Source organism: Vigna unguiculata, chromosome 4, assembly GCF_004118075.2.
Source record: "Vigna unguiculata cultivar IT97K-499-35 chromosome 4, ASM411807v1, whole genome shotgun sequence".
NCBI lineage: Eukaryota > Viridiplantae > Streptophyta > Magnoliopsida > Fabales > Fabaceae > Vigna > Vigna unguiculata.
In genome coordinates, this window is record NC_040282.1 from 12,343,871 (window position 1) to 12,362,061 (window position 18,191).

The following is an 18,191-nucleotide window of genomic DNA, read 5'->3' on the forward strand; positions in this document are numbered from 1 at the left end:
AGTAACTGTAGAAATGCATCTGGTATATTTTCTTATGATGACAAAAACAGTACAAATTGTAAAATTGAAAGAAATGTTATTACATTTATAGAAATATGTTTATGAAAATTAAATATAAAATAAATTATTTTACTACAAGTAATCTTTTTACTATACACATTCAACTTATACTTTACTTTATCAAAATAAAAAGAAATATACTATTTTTCATATATTATTTCAATTATTCATGTGTGTGTGATGCATTGCACTAGACACCAAAAAACAATTAAAGGAAATTAACTAACGAGACGAGTATGTCTGATGAAGCCATTTGACTTTATTACTAAACAACAATTCACAACAACAATTCAAAAGTTTAGATACACAAACTCATGAATATATAATAAATCTAACAAACATGTATAACACAAAAACCCCAAAACACTCAACATCTAATTCAAAGTAAACACAAACATGACAAGAAAAAACACTAGTTGAATGAATGAGTATGCTTTGATCTTACTAAATGTGACATTCTTCTATATAGAATATTTTTATTAATATATAATGAAATGTGGAAATATAGAGGATAAAATAATTGACATGTAAGACTTGTCTAAATAAAACTCACATAAATAAAGAAACGGGATTTGTAAGTAAAATATTTTTTGGTACTAAAAAGGCCTTTACAAGTTCTTAATAATATAAATCATAAAAAAAAATCTAAAATAAAATTATTCAAAACAAAATTAAAATAAGTAAATAATCTCTTTTTCTTGATGTCAAATCTAATTAGAGCATTTCAAAGAAAAAGAATAAAGGAAGTCTTAACTTGGTTAGTTACAACTTCTTTTTTCATCAAAATCATATTCACCTATTAAAACATTCCACTCGAAGAAATAAAATACAAACAACAAATGAAAGAGTGAAAAAAAAAATCTCATGCATGTGATAACACAAAAAAAATATATCAAGGTTTAGAACTAAAATGGACATATACACATTATCTCTAAATCCATGTGGTTTGTTGGGACTATAGAGGGGTATTACTGAGAAGATATAACATCAATGAGACTTAAGCACAACTACATAAGGAATTGACATCACTCTCAACCCAAAACATTAAGGCAATTGATTTATGAGTTTTTATTCTTATATAGTGTTCTACTTTCTCATTTCTAGCCAATGTGCGATTTAAATTCACATTTTGATTCCTAACATGGTCCACATAATTTTGTGAAGAATGATATGTACATACAATTTCATAACACACAAATGTATTACTCGATATATATATATATATATATATATATATATATATATATATATATATATATATATATATATATATATATATATATATATATATATATATATTATATATATATATATATATATATATATATATATATATCAAATGACCAAACATGTACTTTTGTGTTTTGAAACTTAGACTTTGAATTTCACTTTAACATGTGTGTTAAAAGTTTACTTGAAACTTTAAATTGCATCCGCTATAATTTGAATTAAGTTTTTTTATTCAATTATATGAATTAATTTGTAAAAGATTGTATTACTATTTGACTTTTATTCAGTTTAATCACTTTCTCAACTCAAATTTATTTTATTAGATTGCTGCATGGTTGTTTTTATAGGAGAGATTAGTGGAGATATTTACTTTTATATTTATTTTTTATGGAAGGATCATGTTAATTAATAATAGGGATAGGAAACAAATTTTTAGAGAGTCACAATCTTTCTACTTATATAAGTTTTGGTTTAAAAAGAATAAAAAGGTAAAAAAAGGAAAATCAGATAAATGGTTATTAAAAGAACGGGGTTGATGTGTAATGATCGTTTATTTAATTATAGACATTTATATAGCAAAGTTCAACTTAATTCATTCATGTGTAGTAGTAATTAATTAGGCCAATATTAGCATACTTCACACAACTAATTATAAGAAGAGATTCTATACAAATAATAATGAATCAAATTTTCCTAATAAATAGTAGTTGGTAAATATTTCATATTTAAATATAATTTTATTGGAAAGAGTTATTAAAAAGCAAATGTGTCAAATAGAGGCAGCTATAGGTTAGATTCAATAGTTGTTGCTTAACCTTTCTTTGGGGGCAGCCATAGCATCACGTTGACCAAATGACCCACAATTTCAGCGTTAAAAACGAGTCTTTGTTACATTATTTTTTCACACGCGTTGATCATGCAGAATTAGTGTCCATAACTAATCATAAAAATTTCCCATTCTCTCTCTTCTATAGAAAGTTCATCATTTCGGTTGAATCACAATTTATATATATGTAATGCCAGCATAACATATTCTCCATGTGAGTTACGCGTAATTTTGTTTTATGTGAACTTTGAAGGATTAGAGATTAATTAACGCTCTAATTGGAATTTTTTTGACTTAATTTCAGATCTTCTGTCTCCATTTAACACTTGGAAATTCGTCCAGTTTTCATGGTCGATATTCTAGGGGGCAAATCACTTTAGAATGATAAAAATATGATAGAAGAGGAATATTTATATACTAAGACACTTGTTAATTAATACATTTTTTTTATACTATTATTTATTGAATTCATTCACAATTGTGGAATGATAAGTTATATTGGTGTAAACAACGTATTCATTTGTGGATAAGTTGTACTAAATCTTAGCAGATAAAGAAGAGTATATATTTAAAAGGGTATATGTAATTATGCAACAGTAGACAAACATCAAGTACATCCTCCGAGGAAATAATTCATGCGAAGTTGGTTTTCTTCCGAAGAGATGTTAAGTTTAAATATAGGGTTAAATATGTTCTTTGTCTCTTAACTTTTATTGAATTTTAGAATTAGTCAATTTCGAAACTTTGGACCAATTTAGTCTTTCATCTTTCGAAATACATGGATTTAATCCTTTTTAATCAAATTTTGTTAAGTTTATTTGATATTTCAAGGACATTTCATAATAGTATTTGACTTAACATTAAAGTTAAAATATGTCAAACAGTATAAAGAACTTAAATACAATCCTGAAATTCGTACGAAACATCAACTAAACCTAATAAAATTTGATTAAAATGACTAAATCCACATATTTCAAAAGATGAATGATTAAATTGGATAAAAGTTTCGAAATGGACTAATTCTAATTCACTAAAAGTTAAGGGACCAAAAATATATTTAACCCTTAAATATATTTTCACTCGTTCAATTTTAGCATAGATTTTTCTTTTTGTAATAAAAATATGTAAAAGGTAATACAAAAAAATAGTGTTGGAAATATTTACCATGTTATTTTTTATTTTTCATTTATTTCTGTAAATTCTTCGCTAAATCTAATGTTAACGCAAATATATATTATAGGTTTGTTTTTTCTCAACAGTGAACTTGGTTAGGTAAAAGAGAAAATGGGAAAATAATATTTTTTTTCTCTTTATTATGTAGAAATTGGTTTAGTAAATGAGGGAATGCACATTTAATCCACAACTCACAATTGTTGGCATGTCATATGTTTGTCACTCAAGCAATAATATCAACAATTGGACCACAAAATATCAATATTGCCTTTTTGTGATTAATTTTTGTAAAAAAGAAATTAAAACACTAAAGAAGAAAGTCATGTCAAATTGAAGAATTAAACACATATTTAAGGCCTATACTTCACGGTAAGAAAATTCTTTATTATTGAAAGATGGAGTAATAAGTGATAATAGAAAAAATTGTCAGATAATTATTGATTCCACTAGTGTAGATTTGACATTTTACTTCGCCTTATAGGCCTCGGTTGCAGCTGAACCGAAGCCTATAAGGAGGCAATGACATTTTTGCAATTTCGTTCAACTATATTATCTCGGGTCTCTATCGACCGGTGCAGTAAATGGACTTTTGGCCCCAATTACAACTGAACCGAAGCATATAAGGCAGCATCAGCTTTCAAATTTTCAAAAATGGCTTTTGGCCTTGGGTCTTTAAGGACCGAGGCAATAAATGGGCTTTTGGCCTCGGTACCGAGGCCATAAAGGCAACATCAGCTTTCAAATTTTCAAAAATGCCACCAACATCAGGCTTTTGGCCTCGAGTCTTTAAGGATCGAGGCAATAAATGGGTTTTTGGCCTCGGTTATTAACTGAACCGAGGCCATAAAGTCTGTTAAAATTCCCAATTCGCGAGCCCTAATCACTATTCATCATCTTCCCAACTCTTTTTTCTCTGCGCAAATTTCTCTCTCTCTCTCTCTCGAGGATGACGGCATCTGCTTCTGCGAACTCCTCTACGGCCACTGCTTCGGTTCGCGACCTCCCTCTTCTTCGTTCATGGCAGCAGCTTCAGTGAGCGTGGTGACCGGCGACGTCTGCTTTGCAACATGGTGGTTCATCGGGGCGGCCTGGTTTCGCAACACAGACAACCTCTGGTTTGGGTTTTGCAAGTCTCGCTTCGTGTTACAGCTTCTGATTCTGGTTTCATTTGCAGGTAAATGATTCGTAGTGATGGTTGCGTCTTCTCGTGACGGTGGAGGTGACAGTGGCTCAGGCGCGATGTGTAGTGTTCTTCACACGAGGGTTTCGCACCTATATTTCGCTGGTTTTGGTTTTCTGCAGGTGGTGCACACTGTTCCTGGCAATTTTGGTTGTGTGTTTATGGTGGTCGCCAATATGGTTGCCACTGATTTCGACGGTGGTGTCACAGTGACGGAAGGAACAGGTGGAATTATGTTGCTCTATGACAATTTAATATTAAAATGTTTAAGAATAACGAGACTCAATTATTAAGGGATAGTGGTTTAAGAATAACGAGACTCAATTATTTTAATATTAAAATGTTTTAGTATAAATTGAATTGTTATAAAAGACTTTTATTATTTTAAAACGCATCATCTCTTTAATAACTACTTTTTTAGAGTTCTTTGACTTCTCTCTAAGGGTTTTCCTCCTGTGTTTGTCTGATTGAAGATTTGAGATTGTAGGAGTGATAATCACAGTAAACTCTTCAATTTGGACCAGTTAGTTTCTTTGTTCGTGTAAGTTAAGTTTCAATTATTTTTCTTTGTTTTCTTTTTCTTTTTCTTACATGCAAGGCTTATCCCGCTTGCATGTGAGGTTTTATGTCATAACGATATGTCCTAGTTGTTCTTGAGATATTTCTATGTGTAGATAGAGTATCCTATAAGTTGGAGGTTGGTTTTTGTCTTAGAGCTTTAGTGTGGTTGTTGTCTTAGAGCTTTAGGGTGTGTTCTTTTGTGGGTGATGATTTGAGGGAGAGGGAGAGGATTGATTTGGGTTGATTAGAAGGTGATATTTATGTTGTTCTTTTTTATGGATTTGGGGTGATATTGGAGTACATTTGAGAGTGATTTTTGTGAAAATTTGTAAAAGATTTGACTGATGTGACTAAAATAAAATAAAATTTAATAGATGAAAATGTAGAATGACCTAATTGTCCTTGGTGTTAAAAAGGTATAATAAAATGATATTTAGATAAGTTATAATTAGTTTCTCATATATTATTATCATAAATAAAAATATTTTAAATATTTATTTATTGAAAAAAATAATATTAAATTATATTTGATTTAGAAAATTTAATATTTTAATTAAAAAAAACATTTCCAACCATAAAATTAATAAAAAGTCAACTCCAAGCATAACATAATATATAAAAAAGTACACACATGACAACATACAATATGATGAGTGATACAATCAAAGTCAAGCCTCTCTACTCATATAAGTTTGCAACCTATTCCAACGATTTTCTGCAGGCATCCCCATCAGAAGTCGGGTATGAAGTGGATGTGAACAAAGAAAGTCATAGCACTCTCTTAATAAGTTGTCATCTGAAATGTTCATGGTTCTTAGTAGCTCAGAAATTTGGTCTCCTCTATATTGAGCTGAAGGTGTTCTAGGAATTAGGTTGTATTGGTCATTAAGTAGTGCATTGCGTCGTTCAATAGTTGCAAGTTGGCGGTTAGTAGTTGCAAGCATTTGTCGATCAAGAGCATTTGCTTCCTTAAGTAACTCTATTATTTTGGAATCCATCTGATTTAAACACACATAAGAATCAATTAAAATAAAAATGATAAACACATAATACAAGATGAAAATAATTTCAATTCATTCAATTCGTCTGTTGCTTGATTTTTTCCCTTACGGCTTCTGGATCTTGTTGAGGAAGACGCCATGCTAAAAAAACTTCAAGACATAAATGTTAATTAAATTTAGCATACAAACTATTTGCACAATAAAAGCACTATTGCAAATATAAAGGTTTAAAAATAGTCATTAACATACAAGATCATAACAATTTTTCATACACAAATTAAGCAAACAATGTCATGAACTAAGTCAAGTAGTCCCTCACATCATCTTAACTAACTTATTCCATCGTAGACCCAAAGGTAGGCCCATTAGTCGTTTTGTATGCCCTGGATTTGCGCAGAGGAAATCATAACATTGGTCCATGACATTTTCATCAGGTATGTTCATGGCGGCTAACATCTCCCATATGTCGCTCTCTGAATATTGGAAATTTGTCATGCGCCTCATCATGCTAACTTGTTCAATAAGAATTTCATTGCGCTTCTCAATTGCAACAATCTGCCTTTGTGTTGCCTGTGATATGTTTTCGAAATGTGAGTTACCTGATCCCATGACATCCATGAACCCATCTAGCTTTGTTGTTAGTTTCTCGAATTGTGAGTCCATCAAATCAACCATTGGTGCTTTTCTTTTGGACCCTCTTGACGAAGAGGTCCCACAAGACGAAACTGATGGTTGTGATTGAGTTGGCCCAGGACTGTACTCATCCATAGTAGGCGGTGATGGTGGAGTTGGGTAAGTACCTCCTTCATACAACGGTGGATCAGGCACGTATTCCATTTGATCATTAAGATCAACTTCTAACCTTTGTTGTTGACGCTGACGTCGTGCTTGACGTGCTGTGCGGATGCCACTTCCAGTGGCTCGATCTGCTCCCCATAATTCCTCCATTAGGTCGTAGTGCCTAATAGTAGCAACTTTCCATTTAGCTGCAGTGGGCTTTGCCTGAAATTATAGTACAAGACCATAAATAAATAAATAAATAATAATCTTTTGATCATTATTGTATGCAATTTCAATTACCTTTATCAAATCATACCATACTTCATCCTCTGCTTCAAAGCGCATTGAAAGTGAATTCCATGCAAATCCACTAAGTGAAGAGAATAAATCATGCACATCACGCCATCTCTCTTTCAAGACCTTTTGTCTATTTTTCACATTGTTTTTTGTAACTGTAGTAAACCCCGATTCATGAACATGTAGAACCATGTTATTGTATGCTTGGGTTGTCCAACTACCGTCAACCCTGTTGCCTAATTGTGCTTCATCTATCATGGCATTTAGAAGTTTTTCATCCATTTCCTCAGTCCATTTGGTGAACTCTCGAGGAACCACAGAAGAACCGGCGAACGTTCCCTTACCCGTATTCATCTGTTGATACCTAAAGCAAACAAAGGCACATGATAAAATGGTAATGTAATAGTTCATAATCAAACAATATTTTATTTAATGGATCCATATCAAACGTGCGTAGTAAAGTACATGTAGCTAATTGTTTTGGTAATCAAACCACATTTGTTGTGCTGAATCATCTCTAATATTACAACCAACCCTATAATCATCATCACGGTCCACTTGAGCATTTCCTGTTTCATTAGCATGTTCCATCAATTCATGATCAACCTCATCGATTAAATATTCATCATTATCAGAACCTCGTAGGAAATTATGGAGGATGCAACATGCTAAAACTATATCTGTCATTGTCTCCAAAGGGTAATGAGGCTCAGTTCAACTTGCTATGATAGGAAATCGTTTCTTCAACACTCCGAATGTTCTCTCAATTACATTTCTCAAAGAAGAATGTCGAAGATTAAAAAGCTCGCGTGGATTTTGTGGCCCTCTTTGTGCATACTCTTTAAGGTGATATCTTACACCTCTATACGAAGTCAGAATTGATTTTTTTAGCATAAAACCAGCATCCCCGAGATAGTATTTGCCTACAGTAATGATAACAATTTAATTATCGTTCACCAAAGACCTAAATGTAATAAAAAAAATACAAAATTAACCTTCAGGTATGATCAAAGGATCATCTCTAATAAGAGCATCTTTCAATATTCTGGAATTAGATGCTGTCCCCTCCCAGCCTGCTAGCACATAAGTGAATTTCATATCAAAATCACATGCGGCAAAGACATTTTGAGTTGGCCAATCCTTCCTTCCTCGATATCTGGGAGCCTCAGATCTAGGGACCCTTACCCGAACATGAGTTCCATCTATGGCCCCCACGCAATCCTATATCATTTATATTAAAATTGTTAATGAAAATTATTCAATTTTAATCAGTCTCTAAAAAAATATAAAGTATTATGGCCGATGATACCTTGAAGTACGGGTAGAATCGACTATTGTTCAAGACATGATCTTGCACCTCTGTGCCGGACGGTTGAATTAAGAACTCTGATTCCAAACTTAAGACTGCATCCAACACATTATGAAAATGTCTGCTAATAGTCGAGCCAGAACGATAGAAGAAAAATGACACACTACGATTCTTGACATTATGCCCAATGATGTGCAGAAACTTAGCAACTTGTTCCTCCAATGTGCACCTTACAACATCTTTCACTAACCCAGTTTCCCTTAAGCGCTGACATAGGTTAATAAATGCCTCTGGTCCCATCCAAATAACGTCGCGACATCTATTTGTATGCACTAGGTAAGACATCAGCTGCTCTCGGCGACGATCTCTGTCTGGAACAAAATCTGTAATACTATTTCTTGACGTAGAATATATGTTCAATATATTCAACGCATGCGCAACAATGCATAACATTGTTAGCTCAGCTATGGCTGTGCGTAATTGTAATTGTCGATGTAATTGTGCAACTATATTGAAGTCGACACCGACAACATCATCTACTAAATCTTCAACATCGAAAAATGACATATCTAATTCTTCTTCCATCTAAATTACCCGAATAAAAATTATAAGCAACTACTAAACAAACAGATATAAAGAAAGATAATATATAAATATACATGTTATATACCATATCAAGTTAAAAAACAAATTATGAACCCCACATGTAAAATGCATACAACAAATCATACTTCACATAGTCATAATACATATAATTTATACATCTTAATTTACAAGTATGAAGTTCCACACACGCAATATTGAAGTAAGCACCTCCTTCCAATTCATTTAAATTTGCTTAGGATTCAAAATCTAGATAGAAGGGGACTTGTTACTATAAAAATGATGACACATCAATTATGATATAAGAGAAATCGTATTTGGCTCTTATCATGGTTACGGTATGCCCTTCTTATATGGCCTCAATCACGGATCTCTATTAATTACTTTGGTTTTCTTCTTCCATTCTTAATTATTATATTTGTGTAAAGTAATGGTTTTCTTCTTCAATTCTTAATTATTATATTTTTATACAATATCAACTAACTCAATACTCAACTATTTAATTCTCTGTTTTTATCTTCTACCGTACTCAACTTTGAAATATTTACCATTTCTTATATAAAAAAAGCATGACTTTCGTATACCTAACTACAAACCAAAACGAAGCATTTCTTATATATATATACATATATCAAATGCATGTGTTTCTTACAGCTACCACCAACCACAACGAATCAGTTCTTATAAAAGCATGTGTTTCTTATATAACCACCAACCACAACAAACCCGTTCAAGCATTGGACACCAAGACAAAAAAAAACTCTAATATAAGTAAATATTTAACTCACCCCACACCAGTTCACCACTTCCGAACCAACTTTAATTACTGCTACACCACGTCCAAACTTCAAAACCCACTTCAACTCACCGCTGCACCAGCAAGGATGCTCCTCGTCCTCCCGCTGTCGTGAAGCCGTTCACCAACCAAAATGTGTATCAGTATGAGTTTCTAGTACACAAAGCAGATCAGTGAAGTGAAATAGATTCAAAAGAAAAGAGAACTGGTTAAACAATGCTAAAATGTAAACAGTTCCATTCTGAAATTGAATCGGATCCACAAAATTCTTAACAGGTTCCATTCTGAAATTAGAATGGGATCCAGAAAATGTTAATAGGTTCCATTTTGAAATTGGAATCGGATACAAAAAATGTTAATAAGTTCCATTCTGAAAGCACAAAAATAGATCCGATTCTAGAAACAGATGTGGATCCACCACTACGTCTACACTGAACTCCTGCACTGTTAACTCTCCCACGAGCCGTCAACCTCCTTTGTGCTGGCCACCGTCCCTCTTCTCAACAACCAGTGGCCACCGTCCCTCATCTCAACAACAACCACCGGTGGTGGAAAGGTACAAAGTGCAACATAATATTCAAACGAAGATAAACAAAGGAAAGATGCATGATAGTGGTATTCAAACCAACAAAAAGAAAGAAAACATGCATGGGAGTGGTAGGGAAGAAGCTCACCCCTGCTGAAGTGCAAATTGTTCGCGAGAGTCCCAGAGTTCTTCCCAGTCCATACATACAAATATAATACACCAACTATTCGAACTTATTAATGACAATTCAATGCTGCATTGAAGATGCTCAACGATGCTCAACGGTCAAAACAAGTCAGGAATCTACACTATTCATGCATCAGGAATTTATCCTGTTCATGCATCAGGAATCTCGACTGTGCTTCTTTTCATTTGAATTCCACGACTCCCAGCAGCATGTTAATTTATTTGAATCATGTTAATTTATTTGAAATAAAATACTGAGGGTAATTATGTAAAATGACCCTTAATCACTCTCTGATCTTTGCCTATCAGAGGGATGCGAGAAACCCATTCATCCCGCAAATCATCGCTCTAGATCGCTTTTGTATCGTTGAAAAAGAACACAAACATTCTGTAAATTCATCGCTTGCTATCACTCGTATACAGTATTTAACCCCATAAGAACACGGTCTTAGAGTGGTTTTGTCGAGGTAAGGGAAGCTAGTCTGAGTTCTTGAAATATTGGGTTCTTTATTGTAATATGAATAATGGATGTGTGTAGTGAAAAATATGATATGGTATGTTATTCTATTGAATTTTGATATGAACTAATCATCTTGGTAGTTAATTGTGATGTGGTGTGTTGAAGTGATGAGTTGTCTATTTAACTGTTTGATATTTGATTTGTGTTTGATCTTGATTTGGGAAAAAGTTTTATCTATGTTTTGAGTGATTGGGTATCAGTTTTTATCTCTCTAAAACCATTTGAAATCAAAAAACTAAAGGAAAGGTGTTCAATTAGTCAATTGCACAGGATCAATTTCCCCCAAATTATTGTTTCTAATACATTGTCGTGTAGTGTTATAGTGTCGTCGGATGTTAGGCCAATCACTTGGTGTCGTTGGATGCTACTTTTGCACCACCGGGCGCTAAAAGTAGGTGGGTTCCAAGGGCTGGGTGTTAGGTGCCACTTTTTCAGTGTCAGGCGCCACCCTGTTTTTCTAGTCTGTGTCCTTTTGGTAAAATTAAGATTTTTGCTTCGTTAACCATCAGATCGAGTTGAAATTTTGATAGCTAATTCCAAACACATGATTCTTCACTTTGACTGGTGGAATCTTTGTTTTAAATTATGTGGTTAGGGAAATGGTAGTCATTGTTTTGATGTACTTTATGTATAGAATTATTTGCTCTATTTTGCTTGTTTCTCTTATTTGACTATTTTAGGGTGTTTTTGTGGTTTATTTATTTGAAGTATGTTTATGGTTGTCATTTTGATGAATTGAATATAATATGTTGTGGTGAGTATACATGATGAAGTTTGAAGGATTTCAAGGGAAATTCCTAATGTTGTTAATGTATGCCTTGATATAAGTGGGTATGGAAGGAGGTATCCTGAAACTTTAATAATTATTCGTACTCACATATAGTAGAATGAGGTATTGGTGAGAGTAGCAGGAGGTCCTGACCTTTGGACTTGTTCTTTGGTCATAGGTTAAAAGGATTTACCTTGTGTGGTTGGGTGATGACCCATTGTGTCTTGTACTCTGCGGAGTTTATAAACCATCACAGGTGCATACCTTTAGTGAACCCTATATCTATGCCATATATCCAGATAATTGAGTTTAGTGTCAACTACTTTTGTGATTATAGATATAGATATGTTATATACCATGTTTGTAGGTTTTTGGCATGATATAAATATGTGTATGAATATTTATTTTGTACACTAGCTTACCCTGTTGTGTATTTTGTTTCTTCTTGTTTTGTTTGTCTTTTCTTTTGCGATGATTACCTGTTTGGTGGGAGCATATGGAGTTGTAGGTGTAGAGACACTTGTAATGGATAAAGAGTTATCAATTAGAGTTGTGGAAGGTCTGAAAGAGTATTAGTAACTGATTAGTTTTGTATAGGGTTAGTTGGTTTAAGTTTAAATATATAGATAATATATTTTTATAGTCTTATTTTTTGTAAAATTGTATTAATATATTTTATACGCTGAATTGTCTATCTTAAATATTATAATGAAGCGTCATCTTTTATTAGTTTTAAAATGTTAAATCGAGATATTATAATTTACAATGGAACCACATTAAATGTTTTCATAAAAATAAATTAAAATTAAATATTAAAAATCAAAACAAACTAAATCCTTGAATATAAGAACCAAATTATACGCATGCCCCTTTTGTGCTTGCACAATGATAACCTAATCCGCATAAAATATGATTTTTGCTTTTCCTCAATTTTGTATGGGTAAAAGAAAATAAACATATAATCAATATTTTGTCAACACTAAATATTTAACCAAATTCTATAAAAATAAATCAAAAAATAGAAACAGACATATCAAATCATGTTTTATTTCGCATTAGACTCATTAATCACAAAAGACAATTGACTATCTGCCATTATTCGTCACAATAATAGAGTGAGAAAAAGGACTAACACCTTATTTCAGAACTCATTTTTGTATATTTTTTTAAAAGAATTCTAAAAACAATTATTGCAAAAATTATAAAATACATTTAAATATTTTCAGAATGATATAAATATTGCTTCTAATTATAAAAATGTGCGTGACACTTTGATAGTAACAAGTTTTCTTATATGAATTATGGTTGCGATGATGATACATGAGGTGTGGCCTGAATGCATTAAGTAGGTCGGTGATAAGGTGCATTATAAATGGTGTGTGCCGTGTAGAGTAAACAAACAGTATCTCAGAAAATCATAGACACGAACTTCTGAGTGCTACAATTAATGTGCCATTCATCTTCATCAAACAACTCCTACAATTTGTCTCTTTCACTGTTACTTTCAATTTATTCCGTTCTATGTAGCAGCAAGCACACCTTTACCCTACACCACCATTTATTCCCCCTCTTCAATGCCCCAACAAATGTTTCACTCAGTTTTAATTTTCATGGCAAATCATGTCTCTCTTATATACTTAGGGCTACTAGTCACTATTTTTAAATTAAATTAGGATATGCATATATTTATATTATTTTCGTTTTCATATTCTAACTTTATTTTAAATTATTAAACACACTCTTGGTTTATTATGTACCCTAAAATTCTTGTTTTCACTATTATTTTTTTTCTTTTTTCCATTTCATTTGAATAATTTTTACTTTGTTTCACAAATTTTCGTTCCCTCTTTAAATGTTGTACTTAGCCGATATTTATTAAATGATTTAATTTGTTTGATATTAATTGTTATCCGAGTGTATTGTGTGTCAGTTTGATACTCGTTTCTAAAAATGTGTCAATTATGTCTCTTAATTTTTGAAAAAAGTAATGTTTCTATTAGATCTATTTAAAAAAAAATCATTAACAACGTTGATTTTTTCATTTTTTTTATTATTTTTTTAATTTTTAATTATTTAAAAAAAAAATCTTACATGTCAAGTTTTTGGTATGACACGTAACACTGTCAGTACTAGTGTCTGCCACTTCAATATCACTACAAAATATCATCATCTTTATTTCAATCTAGTTTCTACATGTATCTTTTTGTTTTAATTTACATCCCACATATCTCTATTTATTTTAATTTAGTCCCATTAAACTAATTAAGTCTTATTAAATTTATTCATAAGTTAAGATATTTCTTTTGTCTATCACAATCTCAATTACATTCTTTCTTTTGTGACTTTTCTACGACGTATTTCAAAAATATCAACTTTATTGAATTAAATTGTTTATACGGCATATACATATTTGATTTTTTTTTTCTTTTTTATAATATCTGTATTTTGTATTTCTTGGGAATGTCTGAATAAATATCAGTTTGCAGTGCTAGTGAAAATCTTTAATTAATTAGGTAATTTATAGTTTTATATTATTTGAAGAACTCTTCTTTCTTTATATAATCTGCTAATTTTTATTTTACTCTTCAGCTTATTTAATATATATAAAGTTTACTTAAATATTTGAAATATTTTTCTTCTCAACACCAAAAAGAATAGATGTTATAATTGTTAAAAGATTTCAACTATATAAATATACTATTCATTGTCATGTTTTTTTATTTATTTTAACCTTTAAGAAAAATATTTAATTAATATTTAAGAAAGTTCAAGAACATACATATAGAAGTATACCCATTTTCCAACCAGAATAAGAATACATAAATTTAACTTTGTACAAACAAAAATACAGACAAAATTGATATAAATTTTATTTCATACATAGGGATAAATACAGTTAAAGTCACACCCTCTCTTTACATCTACATGTCTTCTTACTTATATCTTATTAATAAATCATCATTTTGGTTCTTAAACGTGAGATGCTCTAAAGTTTGTTTTTGAAAGCATGCAAAAACTAATTTATTTTCTAAATATATAAAAAAATAAAATTAATCTCTAATTGTATAGCCTAATCACAATAATTGTTCTACAAGATATTCTAATAACACAATAATTCTATAAAACTTAATCACATATTTATGTAACTTTTTAAATATTCAAGAATTAAAATGATTAAATTAATAAACTAAGAAAATATGAATTTATCAACAAACAATCCGTAATTATTAAAATCTAACTGTAATCAAAATTATTGACAACTTATCAACAGGAAAACATTTGTTAGTAAAATACTCTTGAATCTTATCTATCTTTCAATAATTACTCATCAACTAAAAATTTGATGGTAATTATCTATATGTAAACCAAAACTCATTGATACAGAATCAATATAATATATGCCAGAAATTACCCACGAATTTTAGTTGTTGGTAAATATTACGATTTGATCTTTTTTTTCTTCTTCTTTTGCCTTATTTTCTTTTTCTTCCTCTCTGTTTTCTTCTCTTCCTTTATCATTGTTGTTGTGTTAATTGTTTTTGATTTTTCCTTTTCTTCTTCTTCTTTTTTTTTCTTCTTCTTCTTTTATTGTGTGGTTGACACTTCCATTCGGCACTACCATCATTGTCATCGTTATTGTTTCCTCCTTCTTTTCCTCTCTCTCATACTTTATAGGAAAATCAAAATTTAACAAATTTAAAATTTCATATTAAAAAATACAAATGAATTCAATTACATTTAAATGTTTCAAATTATAAAGTTCTAAATCCAAACCTTAGGCATATTTTTCATATAAAAATGGAGTTCAAACCTTAAAACTATACAATGAAAGAAAACCATTTTTGGAAGAAGTTGAACAGTTCAAAGATATTCACAGTTTGATTTTTTATAGAGTGTGTGTTGATTGATTGGGAACCATAATTGACACGTAAAAGAAAAAGACATATTAGCAATTGGCAATTTGGAAGAACATACACATGGTCGGCAAGCATGTTAGAGTGTTGGTGTTCTCTTGGCATTTACTTCGAATTCTCATTAGACATTTTTGTGTGGATATATTTTATTTAGATTAACTATTTTATTCAATTATTTTGAGAGTGAATAATATCTCTTCGGAAATATTTTTCTTTTTTTGTGTGGAGTTTGGATCCACAGTTTCTCCATATGTAAAGTTTAAATTGAAACTTACTTAAAAAAGCAATTTCATTATGAAAAGACTAAGTGACACTATAGAGGCCAGAAAAAAAAATGTTAATAACATCTTCTAACACCGTCTTTATAAAGAATTAGTATATAGTTTAGATTAATCATTTTTCGCTACCAATAATTGAGATTTTTAATTAGTGAAAAAAATCACTAAACCATGATTATATGCTTTGTAAAGATTATTGTAACTACTTTGTCTCAATAGTTTCAGATTTAACTTAAAAAGTCAAATTTATTGATATTCACAATTTTAATGAACTGCTAGTATTTGACTTGATATCTTCAAAATACTCCTAGAATTTTTTTTTTCTGTTCAATATTTAATAAATATCTTATTTTAGTTTAGAAAACTGTTTTTAAGTAAATGATGATATCAACATGTTAATTTAAAAAGTGTCATTCATTAGGGTATTTAAACGCGAACACGTAGTAAAATTATTTTAAGATCAAATTAGTAGTTTTTTATTGAACGTTGGATATAAATATTTTTTAGGTACTAATTTTGATATGGACAAGTTGTAGAAGTAAAAAATTATTTAATTCTTTTATTTCTCTTAAGGATGATGCTTAAACAATGTGGAGTGAGACATTTTGCACTCTCCACTTCAACATGGGCCACCTTAGGTCCAAGAAAAAAGAGGGGAATTTTTTCTTCTGCACTTTCAAGATCTTTTCTGCATTTTCAAAAAATTTTCAAATTTCTTTTTTATCATTTAATCATAATAATGCAGATCGCATCTCAAATTGAATTTGGATGTCGACTTTTAATAAAGATACTTCCAGTAAAGAATTTTGAAATTCCAAATGTAAAAGAAAAATATATAACTGAATTCTGAAGATATACAGAAGTCGACCTTTGAAAATCGATATATATCCAAATGCAAAAAAAAAAAAAATATATATATATATATATATATATTCATTTTTTTAAAAATGTTTGAAGTTTATATTTCTAATTATATTTAATTTTAATTTTTATTAATTTTTTAACAAATAATATTGAGGTAAATTTATATTTAAAAATATATAAATATATAACAAAAAATAAAGATAAAAATAAAAAGTTTAAAATTTAAATAGAATTAAAAAAAATATTCAAATACAATAGAAAATAATATATATCAATCACATAAATAAAATAATTATAAAAATAATTAAAAATAAGCAAAATTAAAAAATAATTAATAAAAATAATTATATATATATATATATATATATATATATATATATATATATATATATATATATATATATATATATATGGAAGTCAACTTCCGAGATATATATAGGTATGGTATATTTTTTTTCGTTTCTTTCTTAAATTTAAAATTTATTTTTTTAAAATTATATTTAAATTATATTTTTATTAATTTTTTAATAAGTTATATTAAAGCTAATTTAAATTTAAAAGTATAAAAAATATATAACAAAAAATTAAAAATATAAAATTAAAATTAAATATTTAAATTTTGTATAAAACTAAAAAAATTCAAATAAAATAGAAAATAATATATATTAATTATATAAATAAAATAAAAATACTTCTAAAATAAATAAGAAATAATAATTTAAATTAAAAAAAAAGAAAAAAAAAATATATACATTTATGTTCAAAGTTGACTTCTGGTGATATATATATTTTGGAAGTCGACCCAGTAATATAATTTAACATTTCGAAGTATTCTTTTATTGGAAATCGATATCTATAAGTAATTTTGAAAGTGTGATTTGCATAACTTTACTTAAATGATGAAAAAAAAGTATTTTTAAGATTTAAAAAACATTTGAAAGTGCAGAATAAATTTTAGAAGTACAGGAAGAAAGCCCCAAAAGAGAGAGGACTGGTTCAGAATTAGGCCCATTCCAAATTCCTTTTTTCAGTTAGTTTTGGTTAGTGCATGTGATTCATTTCGGTTTTTTTCTCCTGCAGTCTCATAATTTCTTGGCGCACCACCATAATTTTCAAAATAATATTCTCTCTTTTGTAAAAATGATTTTTGAATTTTATTTTGTTATGGAAATTTTCTAGAAAAATCTTTCTCGACTTTTGGAACATAATTTCTAAAACAGGATTTTCACAATTTAATTTCTGAAATGAGATTTTTAAGACTGATATTATATATATATATATATATATATATATATATATATATATATATATATATATA

At 29.7% G+C, this 18,191-nt stretch overlaps 1 protein-coding gene across 1 annotated transcript; it reads right to left on the reverse strand.

The window, feature by feature from the left end:
* Positions 1-7,822: 7,822 nt before the first annotated feature.
* Positions 7,823-9,002, reverse strand: LOC114180508 (putative nuclease HARBI1). Its single transcript, XM_028066820.1, has 3 exons — positions 8,418-9,002; positions 8,104-8,329; positions 7,823-8,031 (listed from the first exon to the last, which is right to left on the reverse strand). Exons 1-3 carry the CDS (start codon positions 9,000-9,002, stop codon positions 7,823-7,825), a joined length of 1,020 nt encoding a protein of 339 aa, XP_027922621.1.
* Positions 9,003-18,191: the final 9,189 nt, after the last annotated feature.

Bases quoted from the DNA above. Each gene is read 5' to 3' on its own strand.
- LOC114180508 (XM_028066820.1), bottom strand. From the start codon at position 9,002: ATGGAAGAAGAATTAGATATGTCATTTTTCGATGTTGAAGATTTAGTA. The intron at 8,330-8,417 runs GTATCATCGGCC...TAAATGATATAG, and splicing joins GATTCTACCCGTACTTCAAG to GATTGCGTGGGGGCCATAGA. The intron at 8,032-8,103 runs GTTAATTTTGTA...TCATTACTGTAG, and splicing joins TCCTTTGATCATACCTGAAG to GCAAATACTATCTCGGGGAT.